At 39.7% G+C, this 23,964-nt stretch overlaps 1 protein-coding gene across 5 annotated transcripts in view; it reads right to left on the bottom strand.

Moving 5' to 3' along the window:
- Window positions 1-22,313, bottom strand: part of sik3 (SIK family kinase 3) — a 41,293-nt gene extending 18,980 nt beyond the window's left edge. For 2 of the 5 annotated variants that reach the window (XM_051957794.1, XM_051957795.1), the window contains exons 1-13: window positions 22,187-22,313; window positions 9,265-9,381; window positions 8,595-8,658; window positions 5,636-5,797; window positions 5,340-5,464; window positions 5,045-5,168; window positions 3,561-3,679; window positions 2,512-2,622; window positions 2,280-2,414; window positions 1,737-1,817; window positions 977-1,086; window positions 335-491; window positions 67-216 (exon numbers count right to left, since the gene is read on the bottom strand). In XM_051957794.1, the coding sequence (XP_051813754.1) occupies window positions 67-216; window positions 335-491; window positions 977-1,086; window positions 1,737-1,817; window positions 2,280-2,414; window positions 2,512-2,622; window positions 3,561-3,679; window positions 5,045-5,168; window positions 5,340-5,464; window positions 5,636-5,797; window positions 8,595-8,658; window positions 9,265-9,306 (1,380 nt within the window). In that variant the 5' untranslated portion in view covers window positions 9,307-9,381; window positions 22,187-22,313. Of the gene's footprint in view, window positions 1-66; window positions 217-334; window positions 492-976; window positions 1,087-1,736; window positions 1,818-2,279; window positions 2,415-2,511; window positions 2,623-3,560; window positions 3,680-5,044; window positions 5,169-5,339; window positions 5,465-5,635; window positions 5,798-8,594; window positions 8,659-9,264; window positions 9,382-22,186 lie in introns of those variants that run through there. The other 3 variants (XM_051957792.1, XM_051957793.1, XM_022205801.2) reach the window with 2 other exon arrangements.
- Between the last annotated feature and the right edge of the window lie 1,651 nt (window positions 22,314-23,964).

Raw genomic sequence — 23,964 nt, 5'->3', positions numbered from 1 at the left:
AACACTAGTTCAGCACATTAGGACAAAATGCACAAGTTTTATACATTCAAAAATCCAGACTCTCACCGGGCTGGCGACAAGCGGCGAGGGCCCTCGGGGTCTCTTCAGGAGCTGAGCGTGTAGTTGAATGTTGGCCCCACCATCGGAAGCTCTTCGGCCCAGAGGCCCCATGCCATTGAGCAGCTGCAGGGTAGGTGGCTGTAGCAACGATTGCTCCTGGAGGATCAGTAGCCACACGGGGTCAGATTAAAGTGGAAAATTAACCAAGTAAACTGATGGCTTACAGTAACGTTCTAATACCAACTGAAATTCTGCTTAACCCAAATGACTGTACCTTGTACTCCAGCTGCTGAGTGGGCTGCAGGCTCTGTGTGGGCATAAGTGTGTGCATTTGGCCAATAGTCGGGGCAAGTGGGGTGAAGGGGGGCTGGGGCAACGCACCACGAGGGAAACCTGGTGGCAGTTTCTGGAGGTCCTCTTGCATCTCTGTCCTGTGGTGGAAAAAAGAACATGACAAAGACTCAGGGTTTGTTTATGCACCAGAAAGAAGCTCATATACTATGCAATGTCTTATTTAGGATAGATAACCCATACTCAGCCATTTCTGTACCAACACACCCTCAAATAAACACTTGCGCCTTGAGATCTCCCACAGATTTTTAAATATGCTATAAATAGCTAGCAGCTATTACATTTGATTGCTTTTAAACCTGACACGGCAGTTGAATTCGCTCCATACTTGGCAGAAACCTCATTTACAGTTTTTGTAAGCAGCATTAAATGAATACAATTGTGCTGCAGTCTTTCACTCTCATATCAGATAATATGAATGAAAAATGAGCTTTAGGTGAATCCTCACCTCAGATTAAAAAAAATAATATACTCGAACTTCCAAACGTCACAGGATTTAAAAATCACACAAAAGTAACAATAACAAGCAGTTAATAATGTAGTAGAAAAGTTATGTCATTGTCACCTTTGGTCTGGTACCCCTACAGTGTGCCGCCTCATTGAAAGGTACCGAGCCATGGCCTCAGGAGATGGCTCTTCTCCTTCATCACTGTCCAGGGCCATGCTGCCATCAGGCTAAACATTAAACACACACATATTTGGTCATTTGAAGTGCCATTTGGTAGTTTGCATTGCATGTTTGCGTGCATTTGTAGCAACATTAAAAAAAAAATTCACATTTCAAATGTATTCCTGCACTAAAACACATGCTTAAAAGTTTAGGCCTTCTGTTAAAATCCCTGATACAATGCAGTGATCTGATGCATTCTAGTGTTTTGCAGCATTTGTGAGTCACAGCCTCTGTGTATTATGTTAGAGTGTGCGTGCATATGCATGTGTGATTGGTTGTGACAGATAATAGTTCATGAGATGGATCCCAGGCTACTCTAGAGTAGTAAACAATAGTACTAAACTATAAAGACTGGACAGGCAGCCAGAGAATACAAGCACGCAAATCATCATAAACATAAAACTGGATACTGGTGGTCTGCCTGACTTATACAACAAGAAAGTGTTGCAACAATTCCTTGCTGGCCTAAGGGAATTAAGGAGTAACAACATTTTTTTTAAATGAGTCAAACTAGTTAACCGCAGTTGGTGTTGCTGTGGTTGGAATTGTGGCTGGGATCCATGAAAAAGTCCTGACTGCTTTAAGCTTGCTTATCAGGAATAATGACCCTAACTGCCATGCTGATGCAACCAAGTGGACTCCATTGTTGACTCACCTCAACAATCTGGTTCTCTGGGTTGATGAGCTGGACGTGGGGAACAGTCATGCTAACGGGATTACCTTGTGGGTCTGTCTGCTGGACACACACACACAGAGCTCAAGTAAGGGCTGCTCTAATTTTATAACAATCTTCTTAGAGCAGTGGGATTGACGGATATAGGTTAAAGCCAATCAACTCCATTTAGTAAACAGACACAATGATCACTGTGTTATACTGAAGAAAGTTGTAAGTTGTGTGACATCCTGTTCTCTTTAAAGAAAAAGCACAATTCTTCTTTCATGGAAAATGCGTGAACAAATAAAAGGTGCCTTCAACAAATCTACTGCTCTTTGAACTCTTACAATCAACATTTGCTTTTATGTTGAGATAACATCGTGATCCATTGTTGTGATCCACTGACTCTAGAAACCGTATTTACAGTTGTTAAAGTTTACCAAACTTGCCAAATTCTCCACAAAACTATCAAACTGTATCAAAATTGATGATGACCATAAAATCAATCATTTATCATGACAACACTATTGGAAAATGAATCACCTGTACAGCGTTCAGAGGATAGTTAATGGGGCGCGGTGTGGGTGGGGCAACACGCAGGGTCTTGTGTTTCTTGAGGCGGTCAGCCAGCAGACTGTAGATGGCACTGTAGTGATCATATGCATCTGTTTGTAGGGACTGGAGAGGAAAAGAAGGGGAAACATGAGTTGTAATGATGACTTATGACAAAATAAAGAGCTGAAAATGTAATTACAGCTACATATTTGTGTCCAACCTGGAGTGTGCGCTCTCGGTCCAAACCCATCTCAGACATGGCTATGAGCACCTGCTCATTGATAAGCTCTATCTCCCTTTCCGTCTTCACTTGCTCACACTCTGCTATCAACTGGAGGGGAGAACAGAATGGAAAACAATTAAGGTAAATGAACAGTTTGACATTTTAAGGAATTCGCTTTCTGTTGAGATGCTCACTGACAAACTGTTGCATGCACTTGAGTTTTTAAGGGGATAAACAAATATGTGTTCGTAAACTTCAGAGGTGCTAGTAATTTAGTTAAATTAGCTGCTAGTGAACTGATACCTATTTGACAGACAGATATTATACTCTAATAGAAGGTGAAAAAGCCCATTTTGCAAACTATGGCTGAACAATTAGTTGATTTCAAATCCTAATTATAACCTGAAACAATTTGATTAGTACAGGTCAAAGGGTGCAGGTTATGATATTTGTTGTGCAGCTTATCTAATCCAGGGTTTAAACAACTGTTGAGTCAATGATTTTACAAACTCATGCTGTCGGTATCTTGCGGTAATGCTCCATCAAGTGTTTTAAATTCGTAACAAAGTGAATACCGGAATGAAGCTTGACTTCAATATCAGTCAGAAAATGAACCCAATGGAATATGTCCTCAAATAACGCAGTCCTATCGCAAACTTGTGCTTTTACTGTTAACAATACTGAAAGAGCCCTGTCACGATGGCGCCAAATGAATGCACATGCCAGTATGTTCATACATACAACACATTTTGTCAGTGCATGATTGATTTTAAACAGTCATTAAGCAATCATTGACAATTTTTGTTAACATTGCTCGTGATAACTAGGTTATTTGGGAGGAAAAATATTTTGCTAAAGTGGCACAGCAGGCACTGTAGAGTAGGCCAATTTATTGAGAACAATGCAGACTAAGGCTATCCAAAAAGAACTAAATTATTAAATTGTACTTAGAGTAGCAAAAATAGACAATGAACATGGTAAGAACACAGTTACCAGGCAGAAAGTGAAAAATATTGTTTTGCTGAATACTTCTAAAGAAGTCTCACCCTGTCAAAGTCTGGGTCTGGGTCTCCTTGTCTCATCCACTTGTTCTTACAGATCTGCTCCATAGTCAACCGTCTGCTGGGCTCCAGCACCAACATGTGTCTGATCAAGTACTCACAGTCTGCAATAACACAAAAACAAACAGGTGCATTTTCATACGAGACAGCAAAACTCAAAACTTAAATCCAGTGTACCCAATATCAGTACATTATATTAAAAGAACTGACCGTATTTTCCGGACTATAAGGCGCACTTCAAAGCCTTTAATTTTCTCAAAAATCGACGGTGCACCTTTAAACCCAGTGTGTCTTATGTGTGCACTGAGTACCAAAATCTGATTGTCGGACCATTTCCCGCCGACATAGGGACGTAATACGTACACTACACACGCTGGCAGCGATAAACCTATTAGAGAACATTACATAAAGCTACGTACAGTACTGACTATTGTCCGAGCTTTCGCGAAAGCCGGCATCATTGGTGAACAGCCACCCGGCAACGAGACTGACTCTGACAATGACGAGAGTGAACCTGGCATGTTTGATGTCTCAGTTGCCCAGCTGTTCAATTCAGATACAGAAGATGAGCATTTTGATGGATTTGTGACAAAAGATTGATCAAAAAATAATGTGTGTGTTTTTAAAATACGTAGCAGAATAAAGTTCAACCAAACTCACTGTTTTGCTTCCGTTTCCTTGTTTTAGTATGTGCCCAATAATACGGTGAGCCTTATATTTGGCTTAAGTACAGAAATAAACCCCGTAATCGAGACTGCGCCTTACAATATGATGCGCCTTATGGTGCGGAAAATACGGTAGTATTATGTGAAGCTGCTCCTAACCAAAGATTTTCCAAGCAGGCTAGTAGTCTTCAACTGGAGATAAAAAATATAAGTATCTAAATACATATTCTGGAGATCATAAGGACCAATTTTAGTTGCATGACAGTGAGAGAATGTTAATGTGCTACATTAAAGAGAAATACAAAATCGAAGCTAATAATGAGCCTTTAAAATATAAATATCACAAGCGCCCACAAGATGCAAGACAGAATAACATTAGCAACAGCAGTGAGCAACACATCACACAAAAAACAACAAGGAGACTGAATATTGACAAAGCATACAAAGTGCCTCAAGTCAACAAAGAAAGAGCTCTCCCCATGCGCCTGTTATTCAGGGTGCGCATGAGGACATGCTGTTTGCATGTTATGAGTCAGTGACTTTGGCAAATCTTTCTAGGGACAGTAAACTGATCAGAAGCAGCTAAAACAACTGCATTGTTCATACAAAATGAGCCAGTTTCCATTTGTGTTCTCTATATTACCGTGGTCCTTCTGTACATTTTCAGAACATCCAGGACTACCCCGAAATTACTCAAAGTGATAATTTACTCAAACTGTCTTCATCAATAATTAAACGCTTACCGTACGAGGCTTGCATGGGTGCTGTTAAATGGAAAAGCACAAGAGCTGACTAGAGTCTTACCTGTGGACATGAAGAAAGGGATGCGGAACTTTCCACTGAGGACACGGGCACGCAGATTTTGTAGAGTGCTGCCATCAAAGGGCAGCGCGCCACACACTAGCACGTATAACACCACACCTAAGCTCTATACAGAGAAAAGACTAAGTATGAGCATATCACTGGAAAATATGGGGTTCACAGACAATTTAGTAATAACTCATAGCTCCTGAGCTCCTCAGAAACTCTGCACTATGGGTGACTTTTTTGAATCTTTGTTCCTGGAAACGGAAGCCACTCTGCATTCAAGTGAACTCACCCATATATCTACTTTAGGTCCATCATACTCCTTGCCCTCAAAAAGTTCTGGTGCAGCATAGGGAGGGCTGCCACACCACGTCTTCAACAGCTGGCCTCGAGAAAACAGGTTGCTGAAGCCAAAATCTGACAGTGGAGGGAAGAAGTTGATTTAATCACATCACCTTCCTTGACAGACTAAACTCATTCAAACAAGGAAAATGCTCCATAAGCACATGCTGGCACTTGCCTACACCCACTCACCAAGACAGTACAAACCCTCTAAATCAAGTTACCCACCCATACACGCACACACACCTGCGATTTTGATGTTTAAGTTGTGGTCCAGTAGCAGATTCTCAGCCTTCAGGTCTCTGTGGACGATGTTGCGGCAGTGACAGAAATGGACTGCTGCCACAATCTGTTTAAACTTCTTCCTGGCGTCCTTTTCTGCCATACGGCCATGAGCCACCAGGTGGTCTATAGATATACACACACACACACACACACAACTCAGAGATCTGAAGATCAGTGGGAAGTCAGATACAGTGTATCTGCTGTGTTGATAAACAACAGTGTCCCCTCCAGGTTTCATCACATTCAAAGCTTGCTATTCCATAGTTACACACTTAGTGAATGTAAAATTGGCAAAGTTTTGGATTCAGTTTGGATTTGTAACAATATTTATCACGAGATTTGAAGAGGCCTTTTTTTTTAAACCCTCTGAATCCCCAAATCCACCAGCTGGTTTGAAAAGCACCAAACAAAAATTTAACCTCAAAATTACATAATTTATCAGTCGGAACTGAAAAACTGAAAGAATCATTGAATTTTCAACATCCCAGTGGGCTTTGACCAAATGATTGCAAAAGATGTTATACTTAAACGCTTGCCAAGAATAATCCACGTGTGTGACAAATGTTAGGGACTCCTGAACTGAAGTGCAGGCTGTGCTTGCACAGAGCAGATTGGAGACAAGTATGGAAAACAATTACAGAGCAAGTTGTTGGAGGATACATTCAACATGGTGAAATATCTCTCTGTAGATAATGTAAAGAGTGTGAAAAACACCCATTTTGCAGAGGTTGTGAACATGAAAATAGCTAAATATCTACAGTATGTGGAGCTACCATTTTTTCCATCATTGGTGACACCTACAGTAACATCCCTACTGTAAAAATGTGACAGAAGAGAAAAATGCAAAGAAACTGCTTAAGGTTCAGAGGGTTGACTTTCCAAAAAGAAAAAAAACAACAGCCAATTAAATCTGTCAATTTATTGGCCTTTTAAAAATAATCATCGGTCGAAGTTTTGCCGATTAAACACCGATATATTCTCATAAAACAGTAAATGCTGTTAAGTGTCGGAGTTGCGCAGAACGATGTCCTTGCGGTGTTTGTCCAATACATGGAGTTTTGACTCCATTCAGTCCTCAGTAATGGACAGGAGTAAGCTACAGTCAGGCAACATTACAGGAGTGGGCTGAGCCAACAGGTAAGTTTATAATGACGTTGTGAAATTAACGACTCAACATGTCTCCCGATCCACCCCAATGTGCCTGAAGTGTAAAGTTGAGACAGGTACCCTCACACACTGCTTCTGGTCCTGCTCAAAAGTACAACATTTCTGGCATATGATTGGATTGGAAATGGATAAAATATTTACAGCTGATTTGACAAGTAACACTATGTTTCTTTGCTTGGACTAATTGACCCTGTTATCACCAACAAATACCATAAGAAACTGTATCGAATGCTTACTTTCTGTGCTAGAAAATGCTTGCTTGGTAATTGGATCTCGGACCGTATTCCTTCTGGGATACATTGGCAGAAGACTGTTCTCAGCTATATCTCACTTGACTATCTGACATGTCAATTACACCACAAAGATGAAACCTTTTTGAAGACTTGGGAACTTTAACTTATCTGGGACTTGAAGTCTCAACTGTTATTAAAAGAGCATTTGTGTTTTGAAATGTTTTTAAAGTTGTGCCAATTTTTTTTGTCTTTTTCGGCTTTATTTTGATAGTAGCAGTGACAAGTGACAGGAAACGGGGAGAAGAGTAGGGGGGAGACATGCAGCAAAGGGCCGCGGGCAGGAATCGAACCTTAGCTTAAGTTACTCCCTGTCTGTTTATGTTAGCAGTAACACTGCTGTAGTTATGCCAACTTAGCATAGCATTAACTAACAGCTTAAAAGCCAGTAAGTAATTGCAGAAATAACATAAGTGTACAAAATATCTGAGAGTACAGAACTACTGTTTATCACTCCATCAGCTGCGTGTTGAGGCTCATTTAAGGAGGAGTAATGTGAACGCAGAGGAGAGGGAGTTTATTCAGTAAAATGATTAACATTACTGTCTTCAGCAGCCATCATGATGTCACTCTTAGTTTGAGAAAATACTGTAACATGACCTAGACTGTAACAGCAACTCACTTTGAGTGCTGGTATGGAGGACCATTAGTGTCAGACTATCTGTGACCATTATATATTTAAAATGCAACTCTGTCAAAGATGACATGTTTTACATCTGAAAAAAGCTTCGCTGGTTTTTATTTTGGTTCATATGAGTCATGACTTCATGGCAAAGAAAATAATGGAGTAGAGAAAATGTGACTTAACATTGAAGGACATCAGAGGGCTACATAAATTATGTTTTGCCAGTAACTTCACTCATTATGCTGCTTATGTACAATGTATATATGCATAGCCTACCTCAAATTTGCAGCAACAAGAAGTACCAGACCAGATGTATGCCACAACTCATTTACAGATTGACTTTTTTTAAGGTTATATAATTTCCCAGAGGTTTGATGCTTCGTTGCATGTTATTGTACTTAAAAATTCCTCTCTGTCGTAAAGATAAACAAATACTAAAGAACAAAACAGTAAAATGTTCAGCCTGTAATTCATATCTTTGTTGTTATAAGTGTTAAGGGACCAAAACGTTATTTATGTTTTTAAATTAATTAGTCGATTAATCAGTTATCGGTATTTTCTTTCTGCCAAATATCAGAATTGACATCGGCTCAAAAAATCCATATCGGTTTTGCCCTAACAAAAAGAATCCAATGGTTGGGGGCAAAAATAAAACAGAACCCCGTTATGACCAAAACATTTTTAGATTTGGACATTTTTCAAATCTTCACCTTTTAAAGGAAGTTGTTTTGTATAAGTCAAAAAATCGAGCGGAACCAGAGACAAATAAGAAAAGTGAACATGAGAGGGAATGACAAAGACAGCCTACATTAAAGGCAGCAGTGGGGAACTCCCTTACCAAATATCTCTCCACCACTAGCGTACTCCGTTACCAGATAGATCATCCTCTCCGTCTCCATCACCTGAAGACATAAACAAATGATAACAACAAGGACCTACAGACCCTCTGACAGGCCAACTTCTAGTGATGGGCGGTTCACCAGTTACACAACAGAGTGAGTAAGCATTGCTTGGCATACAAACAAGAAAGATTTAAATAGAACAAAACTGTCATGTACTTCAGTGCAGTGTTCAATCTATGTATGTGTGAAAATTTCAACATCAAGTTTTATTACAAATTGACTGACAGGTTTAAACTGCTGGTGGCTGTTTCAGCAAGATGTTGGATTGATCTGATGTTAGAATCCCCATACACCTGGAAAGCTTTGGGTGATAAAAACAGAAAGGATCACTGAATCTCGCTAGAGCGAAGTTGTTGGACAGAAGACTGTGGTTATACTGGGCAGTGTCACAGACTTCCCATGGTAACAGACTGACATTTTTCCAGGTAGATTTTATAATTCAGTCATCATTCAACACCTTAGTACAGCTGACACCAAAACCAATGACATAATATAATTTTTTTGTAATCAACACATATTGGTTTTTCTCGTATTGGGCCACAGGTCTAAGGTATAAGATCTGAGCAGTGTGTGTTATTGGCTCTGTGGGTGAGTGCGAGTGTGTACCTGGTAGAGGCGGATGATGTGGGGGTGCTTCAGCAACTTCATGATTTGCACCTCTCTGAAGATCTTTTTCAGGTTCTCATCGTCCAGCTGGGTCTTATCCACTATTTTTATAGCCACCTGGAGACAGAGAGACAAGAAAAAGATGGATAAGGATGAATGATGACAGAAGAGGAAAGACTGTAAAGATTGAGGAGACAAAACAAGAAAGAATTCATCTTAAACCAAGAGATATGGTTTGCGTTTGAGTCTTGAAAATGCACACAATACATTCACAATAATGGTATTTAGACAACACTTAAATTACAGGCAACAAATCTGGGGCACAGTCCCAGTGCCCTTGCAATACTGCTGTGATGACACAATAATCAAAGAAAAGTAACACGCCAAGAAAATAAAAAGCAAATGAGGTAAGGAGAGGGTGAGTCAGACAGACCCTGAAATCTAAAATGACCTAGGAGAGTAAATCTATTAGCACATAAATATATTGATAGATATTGGCATTTCTTAGGTAATGATTAGCACAACTGTGTTGTCAACAGTGTTTCTCTGAATTCCAGTTTGCTTGGGTAGCTTGACCTACACCATGACCTTCTAGTGTGGACACGACTCTTGCGTAACTTGTGAGCCCTCAACAAAAGCTCCAGTAGTGTGGACTGTGATGGTGTGTGACAGGAGCTTTGCTCTGCCAGTTAGGAATGGGTAGATGACTTTAATGACTTAATCAAGCGAAGCTAATGGGGATGTCCCAAAACACAGCTTCTGCCAAAAATAGAGAAGTGAGGATAGAAAAAATGAAAAGCACGCAGTGCTCTCTCTCTCACATACACACACACACACACACACACGTACATACATATACAAACAGCAACTCATCCGTCAAATTGTGTGGACTGCCATCCTGAGCTCTCTCTTTCCTGATAACAGACATAAAGAAGATGAGGGCATTTGAAGCACGACAAGGCCAACATCCTGTTTCAGACGGGAAAGGGAAGTAAGGAAGAGCGAACTCCTAAGAGAGCACAGAGCAGTAACAGTAACATTCATCCCGCTCAGAGTGTGTGTATTCAGTTCACCTTCGAGGGTATTATACATATTGAGGAAAACACACGCACTGGTTTGGTTTAGGTCTTCTTTGCAAATAATTAATAACAATAACTTATGCCAGGTCACCAAAATTGAGGTTCTACAATGTATATGTTACAGGCTAAATTAGAATCCAGGCAGATTTTAAATCCTCCTAGGCGGAATTAGAATTTTGATTTCGCCTAGGCTGGATTGAAATTTGAAGGGATTTGAATATGATATGCTCTGTTAATGTAATTATTTGTTTTCCCTAACATTATGCACCTTGAAATTTGGTTTTAGATACAAGGTAAACAATTATTTTATAAGTAATGTCAACTTTTGTCCTCAACACTTGGCAAAATAAACAGGCAAAAAATTATGTTGTCAAAGTAGTTTCTGTTTTTTTTTTTTTCATATACTGTATACCAAAATCCTGTTAGAGGGTTAGGGTTATTCTTTCTAATATACAGGCTATTGATATATCAAGATTGAAATCCGTACAACAACCATGGTAGGAGTTTGATTTCGCCTAGGCAAAATCAAACTCCTAATTCCGCCTAGGCAGATTTAAAATCTGCCTGGATTCTAATTTGGCCTGCAACATATATTTGATGAGTTGTACTATATTTTAGTTCATGTTTTAAAAAACTAATAATCTGTCCTTTAAATTTCTTTAAGAAGTGTGTATGTATGTGTCACTCTAGCTTAAGATGTTGCTAACCTGCCCCACACAAACACTGTTCTATTTGTAACTGCTGCTGAAATCTTACAAACATGTAAACACACTGAACATCATTACCACAAACAACTCTGGGCATGTATGTTTCTCAGTGCACGTATGCAGCTGTTTGGTATGTGTGTCTATGTGGTATTTTAAGACGGAGGAACCTATTCTTGGAAATGGCATTTGTCCAGTTTTGTTGACGCAATTGCTCCCCTTTGCATCTTCTGGAGAGTACCAACAGGACATCTGGATCACACGAACACTCCCACACTCAAACGGATGCGGACATCTACACATACACATTATGCCCACTTTGGGGATAGGGAGATTTGTGAAAAAGGGAAAGCCGAGTTACAATTACAATTATGCATTGTCGTGTGTACGTCTGAATATGAAACCTTGAGACTGGGAGTTGGTTTACGAGAAAAATGGCAAAACAGACACAAAGAAACATCTGGGCTGGGCAGGAGTTTACAGACACTATACAGCTGCAAACATTTCAGATTAAACGTATCGGTCACTTCATTGCTGCATTTCTCTCAATATAGAGAAAGGATGATTTTTAATATGGCGAACAATGAAATGAATTTTGCATCCCTAAAAAGAAATGACAACTTGGTCAAGCTAGCAGACAGGGTCCTAACTAGAGCTGTGGTGATGCTAGCCAATCAAGCTGCAAAACACACAAAAAAAGCATGTGACAAGTGAAAATCTCAAAAGCTGGGTTTCAAGCTTCACTTCCAGTCAACTTAAAGGAAATGTGTTGTGATTGGAGCGTGTTCCTTAGCAATGTCAAGTTATTCAATCGGCTGTAAGCTAGCTAACTGTGGAAATTTCCATCAAAAGATCTGGGTTCACACTCCCACACTCCTGAGAGGTCAGTTGCAATGAGATGAAGTGTCACATAGCCCCTCCGATCACAAGACGGTGACCTCAACACGGCACCATGTCAGAGCAGCTGGTGCCCAGCGGAGGAGTCTGGACTATTTACTTTACAGTACGTAGCACACACACCTACTCGAGTTTCACATTACACAAGACATAACCAAAGCTGATAGCAACAAAAACTGTTTTGTAAACAAAACATACATCTTAACCAGAGAACTAAGGAACAGAATGGGGGGGGGGGGGGGGAAGGTGAGGAACTATCCATTTATGCTTCCCAAGGAGTTTCATGCCAGCAATAACACAAACCATAGCTGGAGAAAACAGACTTCATCTTCTTTATCCTCAATTTTTCTTTTAATAAATACATGGTCGTTATTGTGGTACGTAGTCCAAGTTGAATGTTCTCATATTTCAGAAAAATGTAGTATTTCTTTTGCCATGAGTGGAGCTACTCATTATTAGAAGTAAGGTGTTGCATATAAACATTACTGCACTTGGAGAAATTCTGTAATATGTCAAGAAAAGTGCAGGCAAATTGTAACACTTGGCCTATAGCTCAAACTGGTATTAGTATCATCCTTTAGGTCCCTCTCTTACCACAATGGAAATTTTTTGGATCGATTATCACTCATGTTTCCTGTGATTTCCAAATGTGCAACAGCGATTCACCTACTATATGGGGTTAGTAGGAGCAGGATCACTAGGAGCTTGTTAGGAGCTTTTACGCAAGTTAATGATATGACACAGCAAAACACTTAAATATTATGCGTTAAATATTAACATAGGCACAAAAATGAGCTGGCTGAATGAAGGTGACACTGCTGTATCATCACATCACAATACATTTATTGTACAGTAAATCTCAAGGTGCATTGTGTGAGAAAGTGTTTATCGTGTAACATGCCGTCCCTCATGCCCATTTGTTGTTGTTCTGCAACAGGGAAATGTCAATGCCGGTGGTTAGCATTTACCACCGTAAAATATTTACTTTATAAAACATGACACTGTCTTGCCTTGTTTATAATGATGTGTCAGATAAGGGCATGACCTATGCCATGTTGTTAAATTCTAAGAAGCTGTGTACATAGCAGAGCATGAGTGGCTTCTTAAATTACAATTGAACATTAACAAATTATCAAAGTGTAACACTCCCACTCCATAACTCTTAGGCATAAATGACATATAGTACACTAAACTGGATTTAAAGTGTGTAAAAACTGCATGCTGGGTGATCAGACAGCTCCTGAATCCATGTTCTCTGTACCTTTCTGATGCTGGATAGCAGCTGTCCCCACGCTATCTGTAGCATCTGAAAACTGACAAGCCGAGATTCGCACTTCTTTCACATTGTGATCAGCCAGCTGTGTAGAGGTGAGTTGGAGCCAGGCGTCGTCTATGTCCATCTAGTGTTCTTTTTCCATGTGTTGCTCTCTTGCTTTTTGTAACGCTTTAAAATGTACAAGCCCAATTCAAAATGATTATTGTCTCCCTGGGGAGACTGTCTGAAAATGTGCTGTTATCACTATTTTTAAATGATTTTGCATCTGCTATATTTATGAGATGCTATGGGATGAGATCAATCAAAATATTTCAAAATGGTATTTAGTACATTACTGATGATTAAAAGACATTTGACTATAGTGCTTGTTGATGTATTCCTATCCCAATGCAAACTAAACAAATAATACATTACTCGCATTTATTTCTAGATATAGTTTAGATTAAAATTTACTAACATATATAAAAGATTACATAGCATGTAGAGTCAAGAAAGATTGGGTAAATGATGTTCCTTCCAGCACTCCTTAAAGCTACAATTTTCACTTTGAAAACATCCATCCATGACTCAACTACGATTCTAAACAGAGAACTGGGTCTATGGTGTAACGTCTACAGTGGGAAGCAGGAGAAAGTGCATCTTGCATTCTCATCTGTGTTCACACACAGTGGTATGGTGATATAATGCATGAGGTTAACCTTCATCAACAGGAGACAGATTACAACACCCACAGAAGGTGTAATGCTCAGGCTTAACCCACATCAGCATGAGGAGGAGACTCACACACATGCATACACACACCTCTGTTCAGGTCGAAAACATGTCACCCACCGTTGTCAGTCAACCTCCTCTTTACAATTGCTAACTAAAAGCTGCAACATATGAATCTAAAATTATGGCTTTGGCATGTGCACAAATAAAGGCACAAAGAAATCACGCCATCACAAACACACATGACGATTAGGTCAAGACAGGTCAGTGGAAATTGCACCTCTCTATGACTGTACTTTGCACATTCACATGGTGAAGGTACATGCGCTATGAGTCAGCACAATGCTTTTCAGAGGTGTTCCACTTGTGTGCGGTGCACTTGTATGAGTTAATGTGTGGAAATGACTCAGTCGAGTGTGTTAAACTGAAAGTACAAGACTGGGGACATGCTAGAGTGTAGAGAAACTGGACATCACACATTCATCTGCCAGTTTTGCAGCTTCTGTCTCTTCTTGTGTAGCACAGCACCCACTTTATGATGAGTAAAATTTGAGAGGCATGCAGGCATAATCATGAGTAGTATTTGGCTACTAGGTTTGATGAACACAAAACTCTTAAAAGCCAGGCACATTGTGAACCGCTCCAGAAATGTGTGCATTTGTACCATGATGATAACCATAACTTTATTAGCATTTTATTTATAGGACAAATTGACAAATTCAATGCACTACATATGAAACTAAAGCTCTTTCTTGAAGATGATATTGAGGCAGAGGCAGGAATTGGAATTGCACATGCTCTAGACAGGAGTTCGCTCATGACACCATCCCTCCGCATGATGCATATTCCCTTTATGATCATGTTACAAAGAAGAAACCAGCACTTGTAGTTTGGCCCTGCCAAGGGAAGTATATCTCTATATGGTCAAAAAATAAGAATAGGCACATATTCAAACTCTACTTTAAGATTTACAAGGACAAACCATCATATTGGTGCAGTGAACTGACCACCTAAAGTCAACTTCATAACATGCTTCCTTCCAGTCCTTTAAAAAAAATTGTTCAACAGAGGATAAACCCTAAATATAGAAATTCAGTTTGTTTTCTCTACACTTCCTCCTTGCTAGAACTTCTGTATATCCTGTCTTGCCATAGCGGGTCTTATGATCTTGACCTTCACCATCACATCATACCACTGCCATTAAACCAAATGCTCACATTACTGTTGTAGTTGCTTGTCAATTAATCGATTTGGAAATTAAATTGAAAGTGATGAGCAGCTTTTTTGGTGAAAAAAATATATTAAAAATCCAAAAAGTTAATTATCACCAATACTAGTTTTGTAAATGTGTAATACAAGAAATTCAACAGCATTGTGTTTGTGTCAGAAAATCAAGACTCCACTTCAGGCTCTAGAAAGTTGTACTGGGCTTTTTAAAAAAAACAACAACAAAAAAACATTTAAACAATAAACTGAGGGAATAATTACATTATTCAGCAGTGAATATCAACATTATTTGTAGCTCCAGTCTAACTAGAGGGGCTACATCTTCACTGAGCAATCAATTCAAACAGTCAAAAGAAGCCAAGCTGATTCTGAGACGAGAAGTCTTCGTATACCTGACAAATCCTGTTTCATCTAGTCAAAGTTTGGGTGAACAAAAAAACTAACAAGAAGAAGAGTTCAGCCAATAGCAAGTGAGTAGTATACTGACAACTGGTGGTTAGGGGTTTGTGCCACCATATTTGCTACGGAAACAATGAAGATTTCAATCAAGTGACCTTTCTTCACTTGGTAGTTTTAGTTGCGACAGACTGTGCTGCCCTGTACGTACACAGCTGCCGGGGGGGGTACATGCTGTGCATGTACGAAACATATATAAACATAATTGTTGGCCTCAGTACAGAAACGTGGGTCATAGATGTTGATATAGTTCATGAGGTACATAACAGTACTATTTCGTCAATAAAAACTAAGAAAAAACTAAATAAAAAGTACTTTTTTAACAAAAATTTTGAAGGAATGCTTTAGGTTTTTTTTGTCAACAAATGAAAACTTAACAAAAATGTTCAAGACGGACAAATGGCCAAATGAACCAATTATTGTATTTAGTTCATGTGAAATCTCATACTGCTCTCATGATTAGTAACAATTTCCTCTGATGCCCAAATTATCTTTTGTTCAGAAGTAGATTTAGGCATTTGTCTATATTATGGTACTGTTCCTAACAGGGAGCATCTTGCATTCATTAACTTAATGTTCCTCTCAATAATGTGATTTTTTTAAATAATGTAACCAGTCTTCAGAATAAACAAGTAAACTCTAGGTATCCACAAATTACAAGAAGAATGAGTCAAGAAGCAGCTACAAAACAGTTGAAACCAACACGTAGGCAGCAGCATTTATACAGTTTGCTAGTATTCTAAAGCAGTATAATGTAATCTACTGGTCTGAATGTAACGTTAATTTCACTTTCAGTTGCACATCTCGTCTTGGTACCAAAGAAATGAATCAGCTAATTACACCTAAATCATGCACTAGATGTTTGCTAAAAAATATCCCTGTTATAAGAATCTCCATGTGAACAGAGACAGTAAACAGGACTTTAGCAAACAAGTGAGTGAACGTTCTGTTCTGAATGAGCTGCTGTTCAGTGGAGAGCTGATGCTAATGCTAGGTGAGGATGATAGAAACAGATAGAGCAACTCTGCTCAAACACAGTTTGGAAATGATAATGTCAACTGAATTTACTGGTGAGAGTCTGGCTGTTCGGACACTGCAGAGCAGACAGAGATGAACGCTGAGCTGTTTCCATTAGTCTCACGACAGACACGAATAACACCCGTCACCAGGGTAACCATACACAAAGATGGCCACCAGTTCAAAATGCCTGGAAGATACAAAAACTAAGAACACAGAAATAGGAATAAAATATACCTGACAATATCTAAACTATAATGCCTTTCGGTTTTGTTGACTAAAGCTAAAATCAAATTACTCAAATGTAATGACAAAACAAAACACATTTAGATAAAAAGATATAAGCTAAGCCAACATCGGGTGTCAAAATGAACACTGGGGCACAATACAAGGATATCTGATGAAGCCTACACAGCCCTTCATCATGTCATGTAACAGAGACACACACTTAGTCTGGTCTGTGTTCTTCCCCTTTTGAAGCCGGATGGCTGTGGAGTCATACTACTGAGATGCAGCAGAAGACGACTAGAGGGCAGGAAGATAAGTCAAGCAGAAACCCAGCCTTTGTCATATTACTCACCCAAATGAAATCACATTTGGGCATGTGTATGTGTGTCTTTGAGAAACAGAGAGACTGCTGTGTGTTTGAGAGCTGTGTGCGAGTGTGTCTGAAGGAGTGAGTGAAATTGTTACACAGTACATTAGGCCCGTTACCTAACTCTTGCCATCCTGCCTGCCCTCTTCCTTTTGCTTGTCCTTTTCTTACCAAAAACACATGGGAGGAAAGGGGAGAACACAGGAAAAAGAGGACTGAAGAACAGGGGGAAACCCTGCTTCCCCACCAACACACAGGTCAGGACATGCCACACAGTGCCATTTACCAATCACAACACAAGGCAGTCATTTCAATGACAAAGTGAAACCGAGGTCCCAGCCAGGCTGAAATACGGTGAAGTATGAAATCTAAATGCACCTGGAAAAAAAAGCGCACAATTAAACACATTGTGTTCATGCCAGACAATGAGCTCAACCAATGGCAAGTCATTTCCATTGAAAATTGGTGGTTGGGATCTGGCACCACCATCATTAGGACTGAAACCATGGAACCAGTAAGACTTCAATGGAGCGACCTTTCTCCAACTATGAACTTTTGGCAACACACAGTCGCCTCTGACAAGCCAGTGCAGTGGATGATGAGAGTTGTGATTTCTAACTGGCACAGTCTTCTTCTGCCCACAGCTCACCTTGCTGCATTAACACAAAGACAAAAGGCTTTTTAAGTGTGTGTCTTGACTTGATGTCTACAGAGGTGATACAAGGGCACTAAGCATACATCCTTTGCCCAGATGCTATACATACATACAATGGCAGGCCAACATATTCACTATTTCAGTGAGTTTATCAAGCATGACAAACAACAGGAGGAAATAGATGCATTACTGGAGACAAAAAGCAAAATATTAATGTAGATAATAGAGACAGACATAACTAGTCAAGCAGCTACATGACTGACAGAACATTCAACTCAAATTTTACAAGCAAACTTGTTTCTTACAATTTAATAAAGATTAAGATTAGAGTTGCTTTTGCTGTTTCTTCTTCACAACAAGATAACATTAAAACCAACAGGCCGAATTTCTCTGAGTCATCATTCTAGCTATGAACTGCAATTACCTTTCATTTAAACAAATAAATGCCAACATTAATCAGTTGTGGGGAAAGCATGTCTGCCACTATCATGTCAATAAAATTAAGCATATTAATATGTATTTGTGGCAAAAAATAATAATATTTTAAAAAATTTGCAGCACTCTGGCTGCAAACTTCATTACCTGCCCATCAGCACTATCAGTAAATTTTAGCACTCTGCCCATTTACCTAGAGACTGGACCAAAGATGTGTTATGATACATGACTAATAAGATTACAACCCCTAAAAATTTCAGATCTGGAATGATCAAAGATGAAAGTCGCCATGGATTATATTTAATTAACTGTGCATAAAAAAATTGACTCCATACAAATGCTGACAGGGCTGTTAAAAGGCATATGCCAACAAGGATGTGCAAATTTGCCACCTGTTAAGTGGTCAGGATGTGAAATATCATTTAGATTAAAGGCAACCACAGTCCTAATTAACACCCAGCAAAGTGCAGCACGGCCATTACTTTTCATTATCTTTGTTACAGAAAAAAAATCTGTAATCATCATGGCTCTTTGTGTTTTATATAAGAAGCACTATGTGTAACAAGTTTAACCAGGCACTCCAGAGCTCCTACATCACATGTTAGCATATTTCAGAGTTCTAAATGACCAGTTTAACATGAAACTTGACTGACATGACTGGGGAAGCCAAACAATACGGATTTTGACTAGGTTACATCAATAAAAAGGGGGAGACAGACGTTTAGAATCATTTGTTTTAAAAGCTTTTTGATTTTTGTAATTTGTCTAGCAAAAATGCAAACGTCTACATTCCCAAATACAAGATCAGATTTTATCTCAGTTTTATCACTACAAAATGAAATACATCCGTTCTGGTCTGACGACAAAGGCAATGTTTTGGATGTCACGTTGAAACATTGAAACTTTTCACATTGAAAACTGATTGCAGTTCTCCCTATTGTAGGATACTTTATAAACAATGTACTGAATAAATGGAAAAATAAATGCACTGCTACTGAAATAATCACTGGCAGCTTCATTATATTTTGTCACTTACTGATACGCATAATATGCACAAATTGATTCTTAATACTAGAGCAGTGATTAAAAATGATTAAAAACTATGATGGTTTGGTCACAGCTCACTAAGTCCCTAATTCATACAGCAATAAGTGGTGGAGTTTCCCTTTAAACTAAGAGTTTCACTTTGATGTGAATCAGAAACTTAAAACCCCTTGTCGAAGGGTCATGACCAGCAATAATGTTTAACGATCATTTGAAGACAAAAACCAAGATTTATCAAGATAAACAAGCAAAAGTGTGGCAAAACTGTCTCTGCCACAACGTCTGGGTAAGAGTAACAAAAGTCTTGTTTTTGACTTCCACTTCACTAAGTGTCATTTGTCGGGATGAGATGAACTTTCACTTATGACAACATCGAGGTGCAGCACACTAGTTGTCTGCCCTCTGAGTGTTTGTATTGTGTGACTACCTCTGTGTTAAGTAAGCATATAGAAGACATGGTTGAAATGGAGGTGTGTGTTGGGGAAACCAACTGTGAACAAACTGCCTGTGGGATCTTTTACGTTTTTACAAAAACAACAGAGAGGAAACGGGGCATAGAAAGCGGACCATCCCTTTCTGGCTTTTCTAAGCTACCAAGTATAAATAATCCAGGTCCTCTTCTGTGTGACTGCACTGCAGGATATCATCCAGCTCCATCGAACAACGGAGAGAGTTGTTTGGGCTATTTTTGACTAGTCAGCATTTCTCATCGGATCGTTATAAAACCTAGCCATAAAACAAGGCTCCAGAGCACATTTTCATCTGATGACTGATCATCATATCCATATTCATGATATCCACAGGCATGTAAAAGCACACGCCTATTCTTCTGATATTCATGAGCAACTAGGGACGCTGAAACCCCTGTGCTTGTTGATCAAAATCATGAACTGATTTGGTCTGTCTGTGACCACCATCAACAGACGACAAACAAGGCCTCTCTTTCATTCTATCAGTCCGTGTCATTTTGTCCCCGTCTGTCTCAGACACATGGCGACACACATCCAGACAAACAAAAACAACTTCACACACAAGGAGTTATCAATTGGCAATTATTGTATCGCTACTGTCTTTGTATTGCTCTTATAAGAGGTTGAGAATATGTCTCCCATACCTGCAATTAAAATATATATACTCATAATCATAACGCAGTTAAGGTCATTCAACAAGCATCTTCTACATCGATGAAAACCACTCCACAGCTCACTGACCCCACGTTTATTTTGGCCTCATGAAAACTAAATGGAAGGTTTTCTGAGTTATGTGGTGCAAAGCATTCAAATGACCTGTGTCTGCCTGTCTGTGCGTCAACAAGGGCATGGAGGTAAAGCTACACACTCAGAAGCCACGACACACCTTTATTTATGCCATCTGAATTAAAGGCTCTTCATCTGGGTTAAAAAAACAAACAAAACAATTACATTGCCAAATCTGCCAGGAAGCAGGCTTCAATTACCCCCATTTCTTCTGACCATTCAACTGGGGATCCATCATAATGGATGTTGACATTGATCACAATAGTCATATCATCATCAAATTAAAGCTGCTAATGTCACAATACTGAGTGAAATTCTGGAACAAATTGTTAATCAAAAAAGACAAAGTGGTTACTAGTAGAAATCTTATGGCTGTCTCTATTGTCAAATTCCCAAACTTGAATCTTTTAAGGCTTACACTAGCAGCCCATCTGATGAGATACTGACAACAGTTTGTTCACACGCAAAACTGCACATTTGAGCATTCCCTTCTTCTTGTAAAGCCAAAAATTCTGTTTGCCACAGATGATAATAGAATTAAGTATAAAGCGCAGAGCTGTCTTGAGGCCAAACTCAATGTATGGCATCTACTCATTATAAATGGTCTTGTTTTACACGAATATCATTCGTTCATTCTAGCATTTGCTTGTCACTATATTGCTAACTGGCACAAACACAATTCAAAAGGATAAACGTACATTACAAGTGTGTGCTGGCAGTTTTGAAACCGTTAATTTTGCTATGTCAGTGTGCTGTTGTCTGGGAGGATCTATGAACATGTCATCTATCTAGAAACTGGTATATCTCACTACCACAAACAATGGCACACGCAGCTGAAGTACAGCTTTGACAAACTGGGCAAGTTAGATTAGAAAGATTTAGGAAACTTTCCTGACACAAAATAGAGAACGAAAAGCAGTTTGCACATCTAACGTTATTGTCTGTGCAGCTGGCTAAATTAAAACGCTACGGTCTTTAGCTCTGCCATAGCCGAGTTTCAGCAGTTTTCGGTGGTACTTTCATGATGAATTACAAAGAGAGTTTTCAATATCTGGGAAACTCACACCTATCAACTTTGGAAGTTCATTGTTAACTTTAAGTTATTCTCGAAGGGTCTCCCAAACTTTTCAGCCTTGTACCTTGGCATCAGTCTCAACGACATACGAGTCTTACCAAACAGCTAATTAGCTAGTAAGCTAAGCTAGCTACTACAGTATCGTCTGTCTCCTCTTTTTCATCTTCGTCAATACCCTTCTCTCCGTCCTCTGCGCTTTGCCACACATTAACCTCGGGCCTTTCTAGCTTCATGTAAAAACAGTACAATTTATTTAATGTGGAATTACATGCATCTTACGGTATATATAATGTACCCAGAAGCTAAAGGTGATGTCCCGTGTCGAACTGACTCCCACTATACCGAGCAGCGGTGTCACCAAAGCGGGCTGGCCGCTGTGTCTCCGGAGCCTGAAGGCCCTAGCGTCATCCTGAGTACAAGGCTGAAAAAGCTTAAAATAAAACAATGACAACTTGCAATTGTTCGCCTCTAACGCTCGGACACCAGTCGTCTTACCTTTGCTTTAGTAATGATGTGTGTGGCTAGTTTAACAACCGCGAAATTTCCCTTGCCGATGGTCCGCTCGATTTCGTAGTGGCCCACTCGGGCTGGGGGGGGGCCTGGTGGCCGAAGTGTGTACGGGATTTGTGATGCACCCGGTGGCCGTGCTGGTACGACCGGAGTGGCTGATCCCGGAGGATGGCTGGGCTCGGTTTTGGGAGCCCATGCCTGCGTGGGTCGGTCGGGCAGAGTGCGTAATCCCGGCCGCAGCGGACCCAGCAGCACCTCCGCTTGACACGGCCGCCATCTTCTCGCCTCTCTGCGGGAACAACAAGCAGCCTTGCGCAGCGCGCATCGCGGGCACGCCCCCGCCCTGCGTCATTTTACGTGGAACGCTCCTCCGCAGCGCCCTCTCTAGGTTGTAACCATGGCAACGATCAGCGTAACAAATGACTTCATCCACAGAAACGTATTGTGGTTGCCTTGGTGACAAAGAAGTGCGCATTATCACTGGTTCCCATGATTCAGTGATTCCTTCCAAACTGCTGCGCTATGTATGATCAGACATGAGGCTTTAAAGGTATATGCCGCTTTACCATTACTATGACACGTTCAAATGGCCGACCTAGACAAAATAATAGCAATGATTCTCACACATTACAGAACTGGAATATATACAGAACTGAAATCTACACAAAAGGATGTTCACAGTTTATAGCGGATCCCTTCTACAGTGCCAGTAAGGGCTTCAGACAAATCACGGCCAAGATGCTCACAGCTCTCTGTTATGATTAAAATCTGAATATTTTTCATTCAATAAAATGCTACCTATGCTCAAATGTTATGCTTTCAGAACCTTTGGCATGGTTCTACTGCCGATTCAATGGACAGGTAAATGTCACTAGTGCGGTGAGAAATTGCCCGGACCTTCTGAGGGGCTAAAGGGTCTCTGCAAGATCCCATAATGAACATTTTGCCATTAAAAGCAAAAGCATTAGCTGTGTTTCCATAATAATTAAATTCCATTCTCACAAAGAGAGATTTGTAGTCTGTAGACAGATATAGTTATTAAAACTGAGAATCATTGTCCCTATGTCCCCACAACACACATATAAGGGCGCACACAATTACATGCAGTGAAATAATAGTAATAATAATAATATCAATAATAGTAATAATCATGGCTTTCTTGAATAATGATAATGATAATATTGATAATAATTTTTCTGTTTATAAATGTGACCTGTAAAAAAGTGATACTTGCTTAAACAGCAACTATTACAGCATGGAAATAGAAATAAGTGTTAAAACAAGATCTATAAGCAAGATACACCAACCAGGCATAGTATTATTACCACCTGCCTAATATTATGTTGGTCCCCTTTATGCTGCTAAAACTCCTCTGACCCAGTGGGGCATGGACACAGGACCTCTGGGGATGTCTTGTGGCACCAGGATGGTGGCAGTGAATTCTGCTGGACATACCTAGACCAGACAGGGGGGATTGCTTGACCTGCAATGTTTAGGTGGGTGGTGCAACATCAACAAGAATGTCAGGACTTAAGGTTTGCCTGCATTGCATAGTATAGCAAGATGATCAATCTTATTCACTTCATCTGTCAGTGGTCGTAATGTGTGGTTGATTTATTAAACGAGTCATACTAAATGCTCAGATATTGATTAGTTAAATTCACAGATACAGATAATGCTATTCTAACCTAATTATCCAAGGAAAATGAAAGGGGTGATTACAGATAGCGTTGCAGTATAAGTTAACCTGTTCTAGTCCATTG

This window comes from Acanthochromis polyacanthus, chromosome 13 (assembly GCF_021347895.1).
Source record: "Acanthochromis polyacanthus isolate Apoly-LR-REF ecotype Palm Island chromosome 13, KAUST_Apoly_ChrSc, whole genome shotgun sequence".
Taxonomy (NCBI): Eukaryota; Metazoa; Chordata; class Actinopteri; family Pomacentridae; genus Acanthochromis; species Acanthochromis polyacanthus.
This window is presented reverse-complemented; position numbering and strand designations above follow the sequence as displayed.